General features: G+C 35.9%; 1 protein-coding gene across 1 annotated transcript in view; it reads left to right on the forward strand.

Annotated features, from left to right (window-relative positions):
* The window catches only part of LOC124044168 (unconventional myosin-XVI-like), a 519,573-nt gene extending 501,147 nt beyond the window's left edge, over positions 1–18,426 (forward strand). Inside the window, exons 34-35 of the mRNA XM_046363671.1 lie at positions 11,663–11,748; positions 18,335–18,426. Coding sequence (XP_046219627.1) covers positions 11,663–11,748; positions 18,335–18,382 — 134 coding nt within the window. The 3' untranslated portion in view covers positions 18,383–18,426. The remainder of the gene's footprint in view (positions 1–11,662; positions 11,749–18,334) is intronic.
* The last annotated feature ends 4,855 nt before the right edge of the window (positions 18,427–23,281 follow it).

Raw genomic sequence — 23,281 nt, forward strand, 5'->3', positions numbered from 1 at the left:
GGTAATAAATGATAGATAAAAGACAATAGACAGGAGGTAATACATGATAGATAATAGACAGGAGGTAATACATGATAGATAATAGACAATAGACACAAGGTAATAAATTATAGATAAAAGACAATAGACAGGAGGTAATACATGATAGATAATAGACAATAGACAGGAGGTAATACATGATAGATAATAGACAATAGACAGGAGGTAATACATGATAGATATAAGACAGTAGACTGAGGTAGGAGATAATAGATGATAGATAATAGACAATAGACAGGAGTAATATATAATAGATACAAGACAATAGACAGGAGGTAATATATGATAGATAATAGACAATAGACAGGAGATAATACATGATAGACAATAGACAGGAGTAATATATAATATAAACATACAATAGACAGGCGGTAATACATGATAGATAAAAGACAATAGACAGGAGATAATAGATGATAGATAATAGACAATAGACAGGAGTAATATATAATACATACAAGACAATAGACAGGAGGTAATACATGATAAAAGACACTAGATAGGAGTAATATATGATAGAAAATAGACAGGAGATAATAGATGATAGATAATAGACAATAGACAGGAGATAATAGATGATAAAAGACACTAGATAGGAGTAATATATGATAGATAATAGACAATAGACAGGAAATAATAGATGATAGATAATAGACAATAGACAGGAGATAATAGATGATAGATAATAGACAATAGACAGGAGATAATAGATGATAGATAATAGACAATAGACAGGAGATAATAGATGATAAAAGACACTAGATAGGAGTAATATATGATAGATAATAGACAATAGACAGGAGATAATAGATGATAGATAATAGACAATAGACAGGAGATAATAGATGATAGATAATAGACAATAGACAGGAGATAATAGATGATAAAAGACACTAGATAGGAGTAATATATGATAGATAATAGACAATAGACAGGAGATAATAGATGATAGATAATAGACAATAGACAGGAGATAATAGATGATAGATAATAGACAATAGACAGGAGATAATAGATGATAGATAATAGACAATAGACAGGAGATAATAGATGATAGATAATAGACAATAGACAGGAGATAATAGATGATATATAATAGACAATAGACAGGAGGTAATAGATGATATATAATAGACAATAGACAGGAGATAATAGATGATATATAATAGACAATAGACAGGAGATAATAGATGATAGATAATAGACAATAGACAGGAGATAATAGATGATAGATAATAGACAATAGACAGGAGATAATAGACAATAGACAGGAGATAATAGATGATATATAATAGACAATAGACAGGAGGTAATAGATGATATATAATAGACAATAGACAGGAGATAATAGATGATATATAATAGACAATAGACAGGAGATAATAGATGATATATAATAGACAATAGACAGGAGGTAATAGATGATATATAATAGACAATAGACAGGAGATAATAGATGATATATAATAGACAATAGACAGGAGATAATAGATGATATATAATAGACAATAGACAGAAGGTAATACACGATAAAAGACACTAGATAGGAGTAATATATGATAGATAATAGACAATAGACAGCAGTAATATATAATACATACAAGACAATAGACAGGAGTTAATACATGATAAAAGACACTAGATAGGAGTAATATATGATAGATAATAGACAGGAGGTAATACATGATAAAAGACACTAGACAGGAGATAATAGATGATATATAATAGACAATAGACAGGAGGTAATACATGATAGACAATAGACAATAGACAGGAGGTAATACATGATAAAAGACACTAGACAGGAGATAATAGATGATATATAATAGACAATAGACAGGAGGTAATACATGATAGACAATAGACAATAGACAGGAGGTAATACATGATAGACAATAGACAATAGACAGGAGGTAATACATGATAGATAATAGACAATAGACAGGAGGTAATACATGATAGACAATAGACAGGAGGTAATACATGATAGATAATAGACAGGAGGTAATACATGATAGATAATAGACAATAGACAGGAGTAATATATGATAGATAATAGACAGGAGGTAATACATGATAGATAATAGACAATAGACAGGAGGTAATACATGATAGACAATAGACAGGAGGTAATACATGATAGATAATAGACAGGAGGTAATACATGATAGATAATAGACAATAGACAGGAGGTAATACATGATAGACAATAGACAGGAGGTAATACATGATAGATAATAGACAGGAGGTAATACATGATAGATAATAGACAATAGACAGGAGATAATATATGATAGACAATAGACAATAGACAGGAGGTAATGCATGATAAAAGACACTAGATAGGAGTAATACATGATAGATAATAGACAATAGACAGGAGGTAATACATGATAGACAATAGACAATAGACAGGAGGTAATACATGATAGATAATAGACAGGAGGTAATACATGATAGATAATAGACAATAGACAGGAGGTAATACATGATAGACAATAGACAGGAGGTAATACATGATAGATAATAGACAATAGATAGGAGGTAATACATGATAGATAATAGACAATAGACAGGAGGTAATACATGATAGATACAAGACAATAGACAGGAGGTAATATATGATAGATAATAGACAATAGACAGGAGGTAATACATGATAGACAATAGACAGGAGGTAATACATGATAGACAATAGACAGGAGGTAATACATGATAGACAATAGACAGGAGGTAATACATGATAGATAATAGACAGGAGGTAATACATGATAGATAATAGACAATAGACAGGAGATAATAGATGATAGATAATAGACAATAGACAGGAGGTAATACATGATAGATAATAGACAATAGACAGGAGGTAATACATGATAGATAATAGACAATAGACAGGAGATAATAGATGATATATGATAGATAATAGACAGGAGGTAATAGATGATATATAATAGACAATAGACAGGAGATAATAGATGATAGATAATAGACAATAGACAGGAGGTAATACATGATAGACAATAGACAGGAGGTAATACATGATAGATAATAGACAATAGACAGGAGGTAATACATGATAGATAATAGACAATAGACAGGAGGTAATACATGATAGATACAAGACAATAGACAGGAGGTAATATATGATAGATAATAGACAATAGACAGGAGGTAATACATGATAGACAATAGACAGGAGGTAATACATGATAGACAATAGACAGGAGGTAATACATGATAGATAATAGACAGGAGGTAATACATGATAGATAATAGACAATAGACAGGAGATAATAGATGATAGATAATAGACAATAGACAGGAGGTAATACATGATAGATAATAGACAATAGACAGGAGGTAATACATGATAGATAATAGACACTAGACAGGAGATAATAGATGATATATGATAGATAATAGACAGGAGGTAATAGATGATATATAATAGACAATAGACAGGAGATAATAGATGATAGATAATAGACAATAGACAGGAGGTAATACATGATAGATAATAGACAATAGACAGGAGGTAATACATGATAGATAATAGACAATAGACAGGAGATAATAGATGATATATAATAGACAATAGACAGGAGATAATAGATGATAGATAATAGACAATAGACAGGAGTAATATATGATATATAATAGACAATAGACAGGAGATAATAGATGATATATAATAGACAATAGACAGGAGATAATAGATGATATATAATAGACAATAGACAGGAGGTAATACATGATAAGACACTAGATAGAAGTTATATATGATAGATAATAGACAGGAGATAATAGATGATAGATAATAGACAATAGACAGGAGATAATAGATGATAGATAATAGACAATAGACAGGAGATAATAGATGATAGATAATAGACAATAGACAGGAGATAATAGATGATAGATAATAGACAGGAGGTAATACACGATAAAAGACACTAGATAGAAGTTATATATGATAGATAATAGACAATAGACAGGAGATAATAGATGATAGATAATAGACAATAGACAGGAGGTAATACATGATAGATAATAGACAGGAGGTAAAACATGATAGATAACAGTCAGGAGGAAATACATGATAGATATAAGACAGTAGACTGGAGGTAATACATGATAGATAATAGACATTAGGCAGGAGGTAATAAATGATAGATAATAGGCAATAGATAGGAGGTAATAAATTATAGATAATAGACAGGAGGTAAAACATGATAGATAACAGTCAGGAGGAAATACATGATAGATAATAGACAATAGACACAAGGTAATACATGATAGATAAAAGACAATAGACAGGAGGTAATACATGATAGATAATAGACAATAGACACAAGGTAATAAATGATAGATAAAAGACAATAGACAGGAGGTAATACATGATAGATAATAGACAGGAGGTAATACATGATAGATAATAGACAATAGACACAAGGTAATAAATTATAGATAAAAGACAATAGACAGGAGGTAATACATGATAGATAATAGACAATAGACAGGAGGTAATACATGATAGATAATAGACAATAGACAGGAGGTAATACATGATAGATATAAGACAGTAGACTGAGGTAGGAGATAATAGATGATAGATAATAGACAATAGACAGGAGTAATATATAATAGATACAAGACAATAGACAGGAGGTAATATATGATAGATAATAGACAATAGACAGGAGATAATACATGATAGACAATAGACAGGAGTAATATATAATATAAACATACAATAGACAGGCGGTAATACATGATAGATAAAAGACAATAGACAGGAGATAATAGATGATAGATAATAGACAATAGACAGGAGTAATATATAATACATACAAGACAATAGACAGGAGGTAATACATGATAAAAGACACTAGATAGGAGTAATATATGATAGAAAATAGACAGGAGATAATAGATGATAGATAATAGACAATAGACAGGAGATAATAGATGATAAAAGACACTAGATAGGAGTAATATATGATAGATAATAGACAATAGACAGGAGATAATAGATGATAGATAATAGACAATAGACAGGAGATAATAGATGATAGATAATAGACAATAGACAGGAGATAATAGATGATAGATAATAGACAATAGACAGGAGATAATAGATGATAGATAATAGACAATAGACAGGAGATAATAGATGACTGATAATAGACAATAGACAGGAGATAATAGATGATAAAAGACACTAGATAGGAGTAATATATGATAGATAATAGACAATAGACAGGAGATAATAGATGATAGATAATAGACAATAGACAGGAGATAATAGATGATAGATAATAGACAATAGACAGGAGATAATAGATGATAGATAATAGACAATGGACAGGAGATAATAGATGATAGATAATAGACAATAGACAGGAGATAATAGATGATAAAAGACACTAGATAGGAGTAATATATGATAGATAATAGACAATAGACAGGAGATAATAGATGATAGATAATAGACAATAGACAGGAGATAATAGATGATAGATAATAGACAATAGACAGGAGATAATAGATGATAAAAGACACTAGATAGGAGTAATATATGATAGATAATAGACAATAGACAGGAGATAATAGATGATAGATAATAGACAATAGACAGGAGATAATAGATGATAGATAATAGACAATAGACAGGAGATAATAGATGATAGATAATAGACAATAGACAGGAGATAATAGATGATAGATAATAGACTAGACAGGAGATAATAGATGATATATAATAGACAATAGACAGGAGGTAATAGATGATATATAATAGACAATAGACAGGAGATAATAGATGATATATAATAGACAATAGACAGGAGATAATAGATGATAGATAATAGACAATAGACAGGAGATAATAGATGATAGATAATAGACAATAGACAGGAGATAATAGACAATAGACAGGAGATAATAGATGATATATAATAGACAATAGACAGGAGGTAATAGATGATATATAATAGACAATAGACAGGAGATAATAGATGATATATAATAGACAATAGACAGGAGATAATAGATGATATATAATAGACAATAGACAGGAGGTAATAGATGATATATAATAGACAATAGACAGGAGATAATAGATGATATATAATAGACAATAGACAGGAGATAATAGATGATATATAATAGACAATAGACAGAAGGTAATACACGATAAAAGACACTAGATAGGAGTAATATATGATAGATAATAGACAATAGACAGCAGTAATATATAATACATACAAGACAATAGACAGGAGTTAATACATGATAAAAGACACTAGATAGGAGTAATATATGATAGACAATAGACAATAGACAGGAGTTAATACATGATAGATAATAGACAATAGACAGGAGTTAATACATGATAAAAGACACTAGATAGGAGTAATATATGATAGACAATAGACAATAGACAGGAGTTAATACATGATAGATAATAGACAATAGACAGGAGTTAATACATGATAGATAATAGACAATAGACAGGAGTTAATACATGATAGATAATAGACAATAGACAGGAGTTAATACATGATAAAAGACACTAGATAGGAGTAATATATGATAGATAATAGACAGGAGGTAATACATGATAGATAATAGACAATAGCCAGGAGGTAATACATGATAGATAATAGACAATAGACAGGAGGTAATATATGATAGACAATAGACAGGAGTTAATACATGATAGATAATAGACAGGAGGTAATACATGATAGATAATAGACAATAGACAGGAGTTAATACATGATAGATAATAGACAATAGACAGGAGTTAATACATGATAGATAATAGACAATAGACAGGAGTTAATACATGATAAAAGACACTAGATAGGAGTAATATATGATAGATAATAGACAGGAGGTAATACATGATAGATAATAGACAATAGCCAGGAGGTAATACATGATAGATAATAGACAATAGACAGGAGGTAATATATGATAGACAATAGACAGGAGTTAATACATGATAGATAATAGACAGGAGGTAATACATGATAGATAATAGACAATAGACAGGAGTTAATACATGATAAAAGACACTAGATAGGAGTAATATATGATAGACAATAGACAGGAGGTAATACATGATAGATAATAGATAATAGACAGGAGGTAATACATGATAGATAATAGACAATAGACAGGAGGTAATACATGATAGACAATAGACAATAGACAGGAGGTAATACATGATAGATAATAGACAATAGACAGGAGGTAATACATGATAGACAATAGACAGGAGGTAATACATGATAGATAATAGACAGGAGGTAATACATGATAGATAATAGACAATAGACAGGAGATAATATATGATAGACAATAGACAATAGACAGGAGGTAATGCATGATAAAAGACACTAGATAGGAGTAATACATGATAGATAATAGACAATAGACAGGAGGTAATACATGATAGACAATAGACAATAGACAGGAGGTAATACATGATAGATAATAGACAGGAGGTAATACATGATAGATAATAGACAATAGACAGGAGGTAATACATGATAGATAATAGACAATAGACAGGAGGTAATACATGATAGATAATAGACAATAGACAGGAGATAATACATGATAGATAATAGACAGGAGGTAATACATGATAGATAATAGACAATAGACAGGAGGTAATACATGATAGACAATAGACAGGAGGTAATACATGATAGATAATAGACAATAGACAGGAGGTAATACATGATAGATAATAGACAATAGACAGGAGGTAATACATGATAGATACAAGACAATAGACAGGAGGTAATACATGATAGATAATAGACAATAGACAGGAGGTAATACATGATAGACAATAGACAGGAGGTAATACATGATAGACAATAGACAGGAGGTAATACAAGATAGACAATAGACAGGAGGTAATACATGATAGATAATAGACAGGAGGTAATACATGATAGATAATAGACAATAGACAGGAGATAATAGATGATAGATAATAGACAATAGACAGGAGGTAATACATGATAGATAATAGACAATAGACAGGAGGTAATACATGATAGATAATAGACAATAGACAGGAGATAATAGATGATATATGATAGATAATAGACAGGAGGTAATAGATGATATATAATAGACAATAGACAGGAGATAATAGATGATAGATAATAGACAATAGACAGGAGGTAATACATGATAGACAATAGACAGGAGGTAATACATGATAGATAATAGACAATAGACAGGAGATAATACATGATAGATAATAGACAGGAGGTAATACATGATAGATAATAGACAATAGACAGGAGGTAATACATGATAGACAATAGACAGGAGGTAATACATGATAGATAATAGACAATAGACAGGAGGTAATACATGATAGATAATAGACAATAGACAGGAGGTAATACATGATAGATACAAGACAATAGACAGGAGGTAATATATGATAGATAATAGACAATAGACAGGAGGTAATACATGATAGACAATAGACAGGAGGTAATACATGATAGATAATAGACAGGAGGTAATACATGATAGATAATAGACAATAGACAGGAGATAATAGATGATAGATAATAGACAATAGACAGGAGGTAATACATGATAGATAATAGACAATAGACAGGAGGTAATACATGATAGATAATAGACAATAGACAGGAGATAATAGATGATAGATAATAGACAATAGACAGGAGGTAATACATGATAGACAATAGACAGGAGGTAATACATGATAGATAATAGACAGGAGGTAATAGATGATATATGATAGATAATAGACAGGAGGTAATAGATGATATATAATAGACAATAGACAGGAGATAATAGATGATAGATAATAGACAATAGACAGGAGGTAATACATGATAGACAATAGACAGGAGGTAATACATGATAGATAATAGACAGGAGGTAATACATGATAGATAATAGACAATAGACAGGAGGTAATACATGATAGATAATAGACAATAGACAGGAGGTAATACATGATAGATAATAGACAATAGACAGGAGATAATACATGATAGATAATAGACAGGAGGTAATACATGATAGATAATAGACAATAGACAGGAGGTAATACATGATAGACAATAGACAGGAGGTAATACATGATAGATAATAGACAATAGACAGGAGGTAATACATGATAGATACAAGACAATAGACAGGAGGTAATATATGATAGATAATAGACAATAGACAGGAGGTAATACATGATAGACAATAGACAGGAGGTAATACATGATAGACAATAGACAGGAGGTAATACATGATAGATAATAGACAGGAGGTAATACATGATAGATAATAGACAATAGACAGGAGATAATAGATGATAGATAATAGACAATAGACAGGAGGTAATACATGATAGATAATAGACAATAGACAGGAGGTAATACATGATAGATAATAGACAATAGACAGGAGATAATAGATGATATATAATAGACAATAGACAGGAGATAATAGATGATAGATAATAGACAATAGACAGGAGTAATATATGATATATAATAGACAATAGACAGGAGATAATAGATGATATATAATAGACAATAGACAGGAGATAATAGATGATATATAATAGACAATAGACAGGAGGTAATACATGATAAGACACTAGATAGAAGTTATATATGATAGATAATAGACAGGAGATAATAGATGATAGATAATAGACAATAGACAGGAGATAATAGATGATAGATAATAGACAATAGACAGGAGATAATAGATGATAGATAATAGACAATAGACAGGAGATAATAGATGATAGATAATAGACAGGAGGTAATACACGATAAAAGACACTAGATAGAAGTTATATATGATAGATAATAGACAATAGACAGGAGATAATAGATGATAGATAATAGACAATAGACAGGAGGTAATACATGATAGACAATAGACAGGAGGTAATACATGATAGATAATAGACAGGAGGTAATACATGATAGATAATAGACAATAGACAGGAGGTAATACATGATAGATAATAGACAATAGACAGGAGGTAATACATGATAGATAATAGACAATAGACAGGAGATAATACATGATAGATAATAGACAGGAGGTAATACATGATAGATAATAGACAATAGACAGGAGGTAATACATGATAGACAATAGACAGGAGGTAATACATGATAGATAATAGACAATAGACAGGAGGTAATACATGATAGATACAAGACAATAGACAGGAGGTAATATATGATAGATAATAGACAATAGACAGGAGGTAATACATGATAGACAATAGACAGGAGGTAATACATGATAGACAATAGACAGGAGGTAATACATGATAGATAATAGACAGGAGGTAATACATGATAGATAATAGACAATAGACAGGAGATAATAGATGATAGATAATAGACAATAGACAGGAGGTAATACATGATAGATAATAGACAATAGACAGGAGGTAATACATGATAGATAATAGACAATAGACAGGAGATAATAGATGATATATAATAGACAATAGACAGGAGATAATAGATGATAGATAATAGACAATAGACAGGAGTAATATATGATATATAATAGACAATAGACAGGAGATAATAGATGATATATAATAGACAATAGACAGGAGATAATAGATGATATATAATAGACAATAGACAGGAGGTAATACATGATAAGACACTAGATAGAAGTTATATATGATAGATAATAGACAGGAGATAATAGATGATAGATAATAGACAATAGACAGGAGATAATAGATGATAGATAATAGACAATAGACAGGAGATAATAGATGATAGATAATAGACAATAGACAGGAGATAATAGATGATAGATAATAGACAGGAGGTAATACACGATAAAAGACACTAGATAGAAGTTATATATGATAGATAATAGACAATAGACAGGAGATAATAGATGATATATAATAGACAATAGACAGGAGGTAATAGATGATATATAATAGACAATAGACAGGAGGTAATACACGATAAAAGACACTAGATAGAAGTTATATATGATAGATAATAGACAATAGACAGGAGGTAATACACGATAAAAGACACTAGATAGAAGTTATATATGATAGATAATAGACAATAGACAGGAGATAATAGATGATAAAAGACACTAGATAGAAGTTATATATGATAGATAATAGACAATAGACAGGAGGTAATACACGATAAAAGACACTAGATAGAAGTTATATATGATAGATAATAGACAATAGACAGGAGATAATAGATGATAAAAGACACTAGATAGAAGTTATATATGATAGATAATAGACAATAGACAGGAGGTAATACACGATAAAAGACACTAGATAGAAGTTATATATGATAGATAATACATGATTTGATCCAGAAGCTGAGTGGGATTCCAGTATTACAGTGAAAGGGTGGAAGTGGCAGAGTACTCTCCTCTCCTCCACTGCAATGCTGTTTCCTGCCTCAGGTACTCTGTCTATCCCATCTCTCCACTTCTGTCTTTCATAGTGGCTTCACTGACTGATGGCTTTCTCTCGTGTGTGTGTGTGTGTATATTTTTAACTTTATTTTTTAAATATGATTTTTTTCAGGTTCAATGGAAGATGAGGGTCACATCAAGTCAAACTCCTCCAGCTCATCGTCTCTGCACAGACATATGGACAGACATCACACCCAGGTAAACACACACTCAATCTCCCCCTTACTGTGCTGATGGTTAGAGTAGCCCTGTCCCTCTGTTGTGTAAACTGGTTTCGATCAGGTTGCCCAACATCCCCTTTTTAAACACAGAAGTCTTTTCAGGGTTTTCTCTCTGTGAATATGCTGACATTTTAGCACTGCTCCTTTTATTTTGGCGGGTGACACACACACTCGGGATTTATGTTTGGTATGCTCTTCTGTTTTGGGTGTTGTTGTGTTGTTGTGACTAACAGTGCTGGTATTGAGCGTTTCATTTCAATTGTGACATGTGAGCTTCTCCTAGTTCCCAAGACACTCAATGCTTGTGGTCTATGGTTACAGGATTGGATTTAATGCCCCCCACACACCTATACACACACTCACACACACACACACATATCTGCATCATATGAGACGGATCAAGCGGAAACCATGAATCGTCTTGACAGACCGAGAGTACATCTCTGTTGATAAACACACACACCTGCGCTCTGAGCTTTAATAATTCAAACAGGGCATGAAATATTCACCAGGACAGAATCACCCTTTCTCCTAGAGACGCAACACCAATAACACCTCGGCAGCAAACGAGATAAAACCCTACACCCTGATACCAGATCCTGGACTAACTCTCTCCTCTACCACCATAACTCTCCCTAACCATTTCTCTCAACCTGGACTGAGGGGTAGACGTAACATAGTAAATGTAAATCCGGTACACTCCATTTAGTATGATATGTTACGTTTCGTATGGTATGTATTAATTTGTGGATGTCCATAATTAATTTCATATGATGTGTGATACGTTATGAATTGCAATTCGTACAATATGTTATGAATTTGCTAAACATGTAATATGTTACAATTCCAATTTATTGTGGCTAGTGTTGGTTAGGTGGATAATGCTAACTTTAGCTAGGTGGCTAACGTTAGCTAGGTTAGGGGTTAGAGTTAGGAGAAGGGTTAGCTAACATGTTAAATAGTTGCAAAATACAGTGCCTTGGAAAAAAATTTCAACCCCCTTGGTGTTTTTCCTATTTTGTTGCATTACAACCTGTAATTTAAATATATGTTTAGCTAGATTTCATGTAATGGACATACATAAAATAGTCAAAATTGGTGAAGTAAAAAAAAAAAAAACTTGTTTAAAAAAAACGAAGAACTGAAAAAGGGTGCGTGCCTATGTATTCCAAATCAAATCAAAGTTTATTTGTCACGTGCGCAGAATACAACAGGTGTAAACCTTACAGTGAAATGCTTACTTACAGGCTCTAACCAGTGGTGCCAAAAAAAAGATGGTGTGTGTGTGTGTGTTATGCAGGTGAATGAGGACCCAAAAGTGACTTAACAGAAACAGAGTTTATTCCAACGATTAATCCTGAATTCTTTCATTGGTAATGTCCAAACAGGAATAACTGAAATCCTCTAGTCAGTAGAGGGGAACAACAGGAGATGCGACCACAGACTGCAGGTCGCTTCGGGTTGGCGCAGGCCGTAGCTGATAGAGACACCTGCTCACACGCAGCATCTGAAGAAGGCAAAAACACGACAGGACGGAACAAGGACACAGTACAGCAAACAAGGATCTGACAAGGACAAAAGCGGAAACAGAGGGAGAAATAGGGACTCTAATCAGAGGGCAAAATAGGGGACAGGTGTGAAAGAGTAAACGAGGTAGTTAGGAGAATGAGGAACAGCTGGGAGCAGGAACGGAACGATAGAGAGAGAGAGAGAGAGAGAGAGAGGGAGAGAGATAGAGAGAGGGAAAGAACCTAATAAGACCAGCAGGGGGAAACGAATAGAAGAGAAAGCACAGGGACAAGACATGACAATCTATGACAAAACATGACTGTGTGTGTGTGTGTGTGTGTGTGTGTGTGTGTGTGTGTGTGTGTGTGTGTGTGTGTGTGTGTGTGTGTGTGTGTGTGTGTGTGTGTGTGTGTGTGTGTGTGTGTGTGTGTGTGTGTGTGTGTGTGTGTGTGTGTGTGTGTGTGTGTGTGTGTGGGGGGTGAGTAAAGAAATAAAACAACAGTAAAAAGACATTTGAAAAAGGAGTAGCAAGGCTATATACAGACACCTGTTAGTCAGGCTTATTGAGGTAGTATGTACATGTAGGTATCGTTAAAGTGACTGTGCACATATGTGTACTCGTCCTGGTAATCTGTCTGGCAGCCTTGTTTATGTTGACCTGTTTAAAGGTCTTACTCATGTCGGCTATGGAGAGAGTGATCACACAATCGTCCGGAACAGCTGATGCTCTCATGCATGCCTCAGTGTTGCTTGCCTCGAAGCGAGCATAGAAGTGATTTAGCTCGTCTGGTAGGCTCGTGTCACTGGGCAGCTCGCGGCTGTGCTTCCCTTTGTAGTCTATAATAGTTTGCAAGCTCTGCCACATCCGAAGAGAGTTGGAACCGGTGTAGTATGATTCAATCTTAGCCCTGCATTGACGCTTTGCCTGTTTGATGGTTCGTCGCAGGGCAGAGTGGGATTTCTTGTAAGCTTCCGGGTTAGAGTCCCACACCTTGACAGCGGCAGCTCTTCCCTTTAGCTCAGTGTGAATGTTGCCTGTAATCCATGGCTTCTGGTTGGGGTATGTACGTACAGTCACTGTGGGGACGACATCCTCAATGCACTTATTGATAAAGCCAGTGACTGATGTGGTGTATTCCTCAATGTCATCGGAAGAATCCCAGAACATGTTCCAGTCTGTGATAGCAAAACAGTCCTGTAGTTTAGCATCTGCTTCATCTGACCATTTTTTTTATATACCAAGTCACTGGTGCTTCCTGCTTTAATTTTTGCTTGTAAGCAGGAATCAGGAAGATAGAGTTGTGGTCGGATTTACCAAATGGGGGGCGAGGGAGGCATCTCTGTGTGTGGAGTACAGGTGATCTAGAAATTTTTACCCTCTGGTTGCACATTTAACATGTTGATAGAAATGTGGTAGAACTGTTTTAAGTTTCCCTGCATTAAAGTCTCAGGCCACTAGGAGCGCCGCCTCTGGGTGAGTGGGTTCCTGTTTTCTTATTTCCATATACAGCTGACTAAGTGTGGTCTTAGTGCCAGCATCTGTCTGTGGTGGTAAATAAACAGCCAAGAAAAGTATAGCTGAGAACTCTCTAGGCAAGTAGTGTGGCCTGTAGTTTATCACAATCTACTCAACTTCAGGCAAGCAAAATCTAGAGACTTCCTTAGTGCACCAGTGTCACGCCTTGGTCATTGTATTTTGTGTTTTTGTTATATGTTTGGGTAGGCCAGGGTGTGACATGGGTTTATATGTTGTATTTGTATTGGGGTTTGTATTATTTGGGATTGCGGCTGATTAGGGGTGTGTCTAGTTAGGCTTGGCTGCCTGAGGCGATTCTCAATCAGAGTCAGGTGCTTGTCGTTGTCTCTGATTGGGAACCGTATTTAGGTAGCCTGAGCTCGCATTGTATTTTGTGGGTGTTTGTTCCTGTCTCTGTGTTGTAGTCACCAGGCTGTAATTAGTTTCACGTTTCGTTTGTTGTTTTCTTATGTCAGTTATTTCATGTACCGTTTTCATTCATTAAAGTCATGAGTAACCTACACGCTGCATTTCGGTCTGACTCTCTTCTTACAACAGACGAACGTCGTTACAACCAGCTGTTGTTTACAAATATGCACAGACTCCCCCCCTCCCCTCATCTTACCGGAGTGTGCGGTTCTCTCCTGCCGGTGCAGAGTGTATCCCGCCGGTACAGAGTGTATCCATGTTGTCATTCAGCCACGATTCCGTGAAGCGTAGGATATTATAATTTTTTATGTCCCGTTGGTAGGATATTCGGGATCTTACCTCATCTGGTTTATTGTCCAATGATTTCACGTTGGCGAGTAATATTGACGGTAACGGCAGCTTTCCTTCACCCCCTTTGCTATGAAGCTCCTAAATAAGATCTGGTGCAACCAATTAACTTCAGAAGTCACATAATTAGTTAAATAATGTCCACCTTTGTGCAATCTAAGTGTCACATGATCTGCTACATGATCTCAATATATTTACACCTGTTCTAAAAGGCCCCAGAGTCTGCAACACCACTAAGCAAGGGGCACCATGAAGACCAAGGGGCTCTCCAAACAGGTCAAGGACAAACTTGTGCAGATCAGGGTTGGTTTATTAAGAGATGGCCGCCCACCAAAACTCACGGACCAGGCAAAGAGAGCATTACTCAGAGAGGCAACAAAGAGACCAAAGATAACCCTGAAGGAGCTGCAAAGCTCCACAGTGGAAATTGGAGTATCTGTCCATAGGACCACTTTAAGCCATACACACTTTAAACCATACAAAAAGCCATTGCTTAAAGAAATAAAATAAGCAAACGTGTTTGGTGTTCGCCAAAAGGCATGTGGGAGACTCCCCAAACATATGGAAGAAGGTACTCTGGTCAGATGAGACTAAAAATGAGCCGCAAACATAACACCTCTCATCACCCCAAGAATGCCATCCCCACAGTGAAGCATGGTGGTGGCAGCATCATGCTGTTGGGATGTTTTTATTTGGCAGGGACTGAGGAACTGGTCAGAATTGAAGGAATGATGGTTGGAGCTAAATATTGGGAAATTCTTGAGGGAAACCTGTTTCAGTCTTCCAGAGATTTGAGACTGGGGCAGAGGTTCACCTTCCAGCAGGACAATGACCCTAATCATACTGTTAAAGCAACACTCGAGTGGTTTAAGGGGAAACATTTAAATGTCTTGGAATGGCTGAGTCAAAGCCCAGACCTAAATCCAATTGCGAATCTGTGGTATGACTTAAAGATTGTTGTACACCAGTGGAACCCATCAGCCTTGAAGGAGCTGGAGCAGTTTTGCCTTGAAGAATGGGCAAAAATCCCAGTGGCCAGCTTATAGAGACATACCCCAAGATACTTGCAGCTGTAATTGCTGCAAAAGGTGGCTCTGCAAAGTATTGACTTTGGGTTGGTGAATAGTTATGCACGCTCAAGTTTTCAGGTTTTTTGTTGTCTTATTTCTTGTTTGCTACACAATAAAACATATTTTGCATCTTCAAAATGGTGGGATGTGGTGTAAATCAAATTATACAAACCCCCCCAAAAATCTATTTTCATTCCAGGTTGTAAGGCAACAAATTAGGAAAAATACCAAGGGGTGTGAATACTTTCGCAAGCCACTGTAGCTAAAAAGTAGAACAGTTGCTGATTAGCTAAAATCCTAAAGTTTTCTGTGATGAGATTCAAACATTCAACCTTTGCATTGCTAGATGTTTGCGTTATATTCCCACCCATCCACCCTGACCAACCACCTTACTTTAGTTTTGCCTTAAGTAACTTTCTGTCTTATGTAACCATACCAAACGTAATATATCATACCAATTTGAGTGTCCCAGATTTACGTTTACTATGTTACGTTTACTCTATGAGAACAGGCTGTTTCTCTAAACCAACACACACACACACCACCACAAACTAGTGGAGGACCCATGTCAAGGCTACGAGATGTTGATGACCATGTAAACCAGAGTGTTCCTGGTCTGGATACATGTTTAGCAAATATTCCTGGCTCCACATAACCCTCAGCTATGTAACTGTCCTCTTCCATTGACTTCTCTCATAGCCACTGTCAAATCCATTGGCTGGTGTAGAGCAGGACTCAAGTCATATTGACAACAGGAACATATCAATTTAATATTATAGTCAAAGCAGGAATCAGGACAGGATATTTGCTCTTTTGTCTGATTTCCTTTGACATTACCCGTCTCAAACTGTCCTGGTCAGGAGATTACAGGATGCATCCGCTCCTCATTGATCCACATTGTTAAAACACAATTCAAATCCTTCTACATAATTATTGATTGGATCTGATAGGGATTGAGATGTGAGTCAAGACGAGGTGCATGTAGCAATGAAGCGAACAAGAACTTCCTAGCGGCATTCTGACCGGCTCAGGGCACAGTATTCCCATTAGATTCCCATGAACGCTGAGGAGGTACATGGTGTTCCCGTTCCCTGGGTTAGCTAATGGAGAATCCATGCTATATCCATTACAGAGACATACACAGAGCTAATGTTCCTGAAAAGGCCGGAATGCCCCATGTCTTGTGTAAGAGAGGGTTGTGAGTTTTGTCTGGCTGAGACACACAGGGCGTTCACAGAGTAGGAGCTTCTTAGTGTGTAGTGTAAAATGCTGATGTTCCAGCACATTCTGACAGGTCTAGCTATTCTTACTCTGGCTTACAACAGCCCCTGACAGAGTAGCACTCTCTAGACAGGTTCATTCTGAATCAGTCCTCTCTTTCACTTTCTGTAAAGATGTGCTCTCTCCTTCTCCAAATGTTTCATTTGTCTATCTGACATGGTATAAGGTGGAGAAGGCATTCCCTGTTGTTTGACTGTGCCAGCGATGGCATATTTTAAGCTACAGAATCCACTGAAGCATTCCATGACACCGACATTTAATATTCAAAGAATACGATATGCATTCAGCATATGTCAGGTTTCATACAGTGCTTATTGCTCAAACTATATGTCCTTAATGGTTCTTTGACCCCATTGACTCTGGAGTGTATTTGTGTATCTCTCTTTCTCTCCCTCTCTTTCTTCTTCCAGAGGGGTCATCTCAACTTCTCACCCTTCGGTGCAGGGGCTGCGCTCTAAGGCAGAGAGGTGCTGGGAGCACCCCTCACGTTTAGGGCCGAGGTGAGTGTCGTCATCTGTATCGTACCCTACCTCGCTGCTCTCCCTTCCTCTCCTTTGAGCACTTCCTCTTCCTGTTGTATCCTTCTTGTATCCTGTCACCCTGCTCCCAAGTAAAGTTGCCCGTAACCACAGATCTAGGATCAGATTATCATCCCTGTAACCCTAACCTTAACCATTAGGAGGGGATGTGCGAGTATAATGGGCAACCTCATCCTACTCTGTTCCACGTATTGCTCAAAAAGGAAACTGTAGTTCTGGGTTTGACTCTGAGCTTGACTCTCTGGTCTGATATTCAGCTAGGTTATGTGTCAAACTCATTCCACGGAGGGCAGTATTTGCAGGTTTTTGCTCCTCCCTTGGACTTGATTGATGAATTAAGTTCACTGGTTAGTAAGAAACTCCCTCACCTGGTTGTCTACATCTTAATTAAAAGGAAAATCCAAAAGCCAGCAGACTCTAGAACCTCCATGGAATGAGTTTGACACCACTGAGCTGGGGAGGGGGGGGTAGTGATCCCTAACCCCTAACCCTCAGTCACTTATGTTGAGCTGAAAGGATTGTACAGGTTTACGCAAACCTCCACCAAGCCTATAGGAGGGAAAGCTAAACCAATTACTTTATAGTTCATTCCACAAAATAACTACGGAGGATGTTATAAGTTATGTTTTAGGGCATGAATTGGAGAAAGAAGTGTGTATAGTCAGGTGGGAAGATGAGTTAGGTAGTGAAGGTCACACATGCAGAGTAGAGAAGTGTGTATAGTCAGGTGTAAAGATGAGTTAGGTAGTGAAGGTCACACATGCAGAGTAGAGAAGTGTGTATAGTCAGGTGGGAAGATGAGTTAGGTAGTGAAGGTCACACATGCAGAGTAGAGAAGTGTGTATAGTCAGGTGTAAAGATGAGTTAGGTAGTGAAGGTCACACATGCAGAGTAGAGAAGTGTGTATAGTCAGGTGTAAAGATGAGTTAGGTAGTGAAGGTCACACATGCAGAGTAGAGAAGTGTGTATAGTCAGGTGTAAAGATGAGTTAGGTAGTGAAGGTCACACATGCAGAGTAGAGAAGTGTGTATAGTCAGGTGTAAAGATGAGTTAGGTAGTGAAGGTCACACATGCAGAGTAGAGAAGTGTGTATAGTCAGGTGTAAAGATGAGTTAGGTAGTGAAGGTCACACATGCAGAGTAGAGAAGTGTGTATAGTCAGGTGGGAAGATGAGTTAGGTAGTGAAGGTCACACATGCAGAGTAGAGAAGTGTGTATAGTCAGGTGTAAAGATGAGTTAGGTAGTGAAGGTCACAAATGTAACTATTGTCAAATATCTGAGAGGGGTTGAGGGTAGCTGAAGGATAGGAGTAAAACAAACAAAATGTAACTATTGTCAAATATCTGAGAGGGGTTGAGGGTAGCTGAAGGATAGGAGTAAAAACAAACAAACAAACTATTGTCAAATATCTGAGAGGGGTTGAGGGTAGCTGAAGGATAGGAGGAAAAACAAACAAACAAACTATTGTCAAATATCTGAGAGGGGTTGAGGGTAGCTGAAGGATAGGAGTAAAAACAAACAAACAAACTATTGTCAAATATCTGAGAGGGGTTGAGGGTAGCTGAAGGATAGGAGTAAAAACAAACAAACAAACTATTGTCAAATATCTGAGAGGGGTTGAGGGTAGCTGAAGGATAGGAGTAAAAACAAACAAACAAACTATTGTCAAATATCTGAGAGGGTTGAGGGTAGCTGAAGGATAGGAGTAAAAACAAACAAACAAACTATTGTCAAATATCTGAGAGGGGTTGAGGGTAGCTGAAGGTTAGGAGTAAAAACAAACAAAATGTAACTATTGTCAAATATCTGAGAGGGGTTGAGGGTAGCTGAAGGATAGGAGGAAAAACAAACAAACAAACTATTGTCAAATATCTGAGAGGGTTGAGGGTAGCTGAAGGATAGGAGTAAAAACAAACAAACAAACTATTGTCAAATATCTGAGAGGGGTTGAGGGTAGCTGAAGGATAGGAGTAAAAACAAACAAACAAACTATTGTCAAATATCTGAGAGGGGTTGAGGGTAGCTGAAGGATAGGAGTAAAAACAAACAAAATGTAACTATTGTCAAATATCTGAGAGGGGTTGAGGGTAGCTGAAGGATAGGAGTAAAAACAAACAAACTATTGTCAAATATCTGAGAGGGGTTGAGGGTAGCTGAAGGATAGGAGTAAAAACAAACAAACAAACTATTGTCAAATATCTGAGAGGGGTTGAGGGTAGCTGAAGGATAGGAGTAAAAACAAACAAACAAACTATTGTCAAATATCTGAGAGGGGTTGAGGGTAGCTGAAGGATAGGAGGAAAAACAAACAAACAAACTATTGTCAAATATCTGAGAGGGGTTGAGGGTAGCTGAAAGATAGGAGTAAAAACAAACAAACAAACTATTGTCAAATATCTGAGAGGGGTTGAGGGTAGCTGAAGGATAGGAGTAAAAACAAACAAAATGTAACTATTGTCAAATATCTGAGAGGGGTTGAGGGTAGCTGAAGGATAGGAGTAAAAACAAACAAAATGTAACTATTGTCAAATATCTGAGAGGGGTTGAGGGTAGCTGAAGGATAGGAGTAAAAACAAACAAACTATTGTCAAATATCTGAGAGGGGTTGAGGGTAGCTGAAGGATAGGAGTAAAAACAAACAAACAAACTATTGTCAAATATCTGAGAGGGGTTGAGGGTAGCTGAAGGATAGGAGGAAAAACAAACAAAATGTAACTATTGTCAAATATCTGAGAGGGGTTGAGGGTAGCTGAAGGATAGGAGTAAAAACAAACAAACAAACTATTGTCAAATATCTGAGAGGGGTTGAGGGTAGCTGAAGGATAGGAGTAAAAACAAACAAACAAACTATTGTCAAATATCTGAGAGGGGTTGAGGGTAGCTGAAGGATAGGAGGAAAAACAAACAAACAAACTATTGTCAAATATCTGAGAGGGGTTGAGGGTAGCTGAAGGATAGGAGTAAAACAAACAAACAAACTATTGTCAAATATCTGAGAGGGGTTGAGGGTAGCTGAAGGATAGGAGGAAAAACAAACAAAATGTAACTATTGTCAAATATCTGAGAGGGGTTGAGGGTAGCTGAAGGATAGGAGTAAAAACAAACAAACAAACTATTGTCAAATATCTGAGAGGGGTTGAGGGTAGCTGAAGGATAGGAGGAAAAACAAACAAACAAACTATTGTCAAATATCTGAGAGGGGTTGAGGGTAGCTGAAGGATAGGAGTAAAAACAAACAAACAAACTATTGTCAAATATCTGAGAGGGGTTGAGGGTAGCTGAAGGATAGGAGTAAAAACAAACAAACTATTGTCAAATATCTGAGAGGGGTTGAGGGTAGCTGAAGGATAGGAGTAAAAACAAACAAACAAACTATTGTCAAATATCTGAGAGGGGTTGAGGGTAGCTGAAGGATAGGAGTAAAAACAAACAAACAAACTATTGTCAAATATCTGAGAGGGGTTGAGGGTAGCTGAAGGATAGGAGTAAAAACAAACAAAATGTAACTATTGTCAAATATCTGAGAGGGGTTGAGGGTAGCTGAAGGATAGGAGGAAAAACAAACAAACAAACTATTGTCAAATATCTGAGAGGGGTTGAGGGTAGCTGAAGGATAGGAGTAAAAACAAACAAACAAACTATTGTCAAATATCTGAGAGGGGTTGAGGGTAGCTGAAGGATAGGAGTAAAAACAAACAAACAAACTATTGTCAAATATCTGAGAGGGGTTGAGGGTAGCTGAAGGATAGGAGTAAAAACAAACAAAATGTAACTATTGTCAAATATCTGAGAGGGGTTGAGGGTAGCTGAAGGATAGGAGTAAAAACAAACAAAACAAAACAAACTATTGTCAAATATCTGAGAGGGGTTGAGGGTAGCTGAAGGATAGGAGTAAAAACAAACAAACAAACTATTGTCAAATATCTGAGAGGGGTTGAGGGTAGCTGAAGGATAGGAGGAAAAACAAACAAACAAACTATTGTCAAATATCTGAGAGGGGTTGAGGGTAGCTGAAAGATAGGAGTAAAAACAAACAAACAAACTATTGTCAAATATCTGAGAGGGGTTGAGGGTAGCTGAAGGATAGGAGTAAAAACAAACAAAATGTAACTATTGTCAAATATCTGAGAGGGGTTGAGGGTAGCTGAAGGATAGGAGTAAAAACAAACAAAATGTAACTATTGTCAAATATCTGAGAGGGGTTGAGGGTAGCTGAAGGATAGGAGTAAAAACAAACAAAATGTAACTATTGTCAAATATCTGAGAGGGGTTGAGGGTAGCTGAAGGATAGGAGTAAAAACAAACAAAATGTAACTATTGTCAAATATCTGAGAGGGGTTGAGGGTAGCTGAAGGATAGGAGTAAAAACAAACAAACTATTGTCAAATATCTGAGAGGGGTTGAGGGTAGCTGAAGGATAGGAGTAAAAACAAACAAACAAACTATTGTCAAATATCTGAGAGGGGTTGAGGGTAGCTGAAGGATAGGAGGAAAAACAAACAAACAAACTATTGTCAAATATCTGAGAGGGGTTGAGGGTAGCTGAAGGATAGGAGTAAAAACAAACAAACAAACTATTGTCAAATATCTGAGAGGGGTTGAGGGTAGCTGAAGGATAGGAGGAAAAACAAACAAACAAACTATTGTCAAATATCTGAGAGGGGTTGAGGGTAGCTGAAGGATAGGAGTAAAAACAAACAAACAAACTATTGTCAAATATCTGAGAGGGGTTGAGGGTAGCTGAAGGATAGGAGGAAAAACAAACAAAATGTAACTATTGTCAAATATCTGAGAGGGGTTGAGGGTAGCTGAAGGATA

The sequence above is a fragment of the Oncorhynchus gorbuscha genome, linkage group LG09 (assembly GCF_021184085.1).
Source record: "Oncorhynchus gorbuscha isolate QuinsamMale2020 ecotype Even-year linkage group LG09, OgorEven_v1.0, whole genome shotgun sequence".
In the NCBI taxonomy this organism is placed as follows: Eukaryota; Metazoa; Chordata; class Actinopteri; order Salmoniformes; family Salmonidae; genus Oncorhynchus; species Oncorhynchus gorbuscha.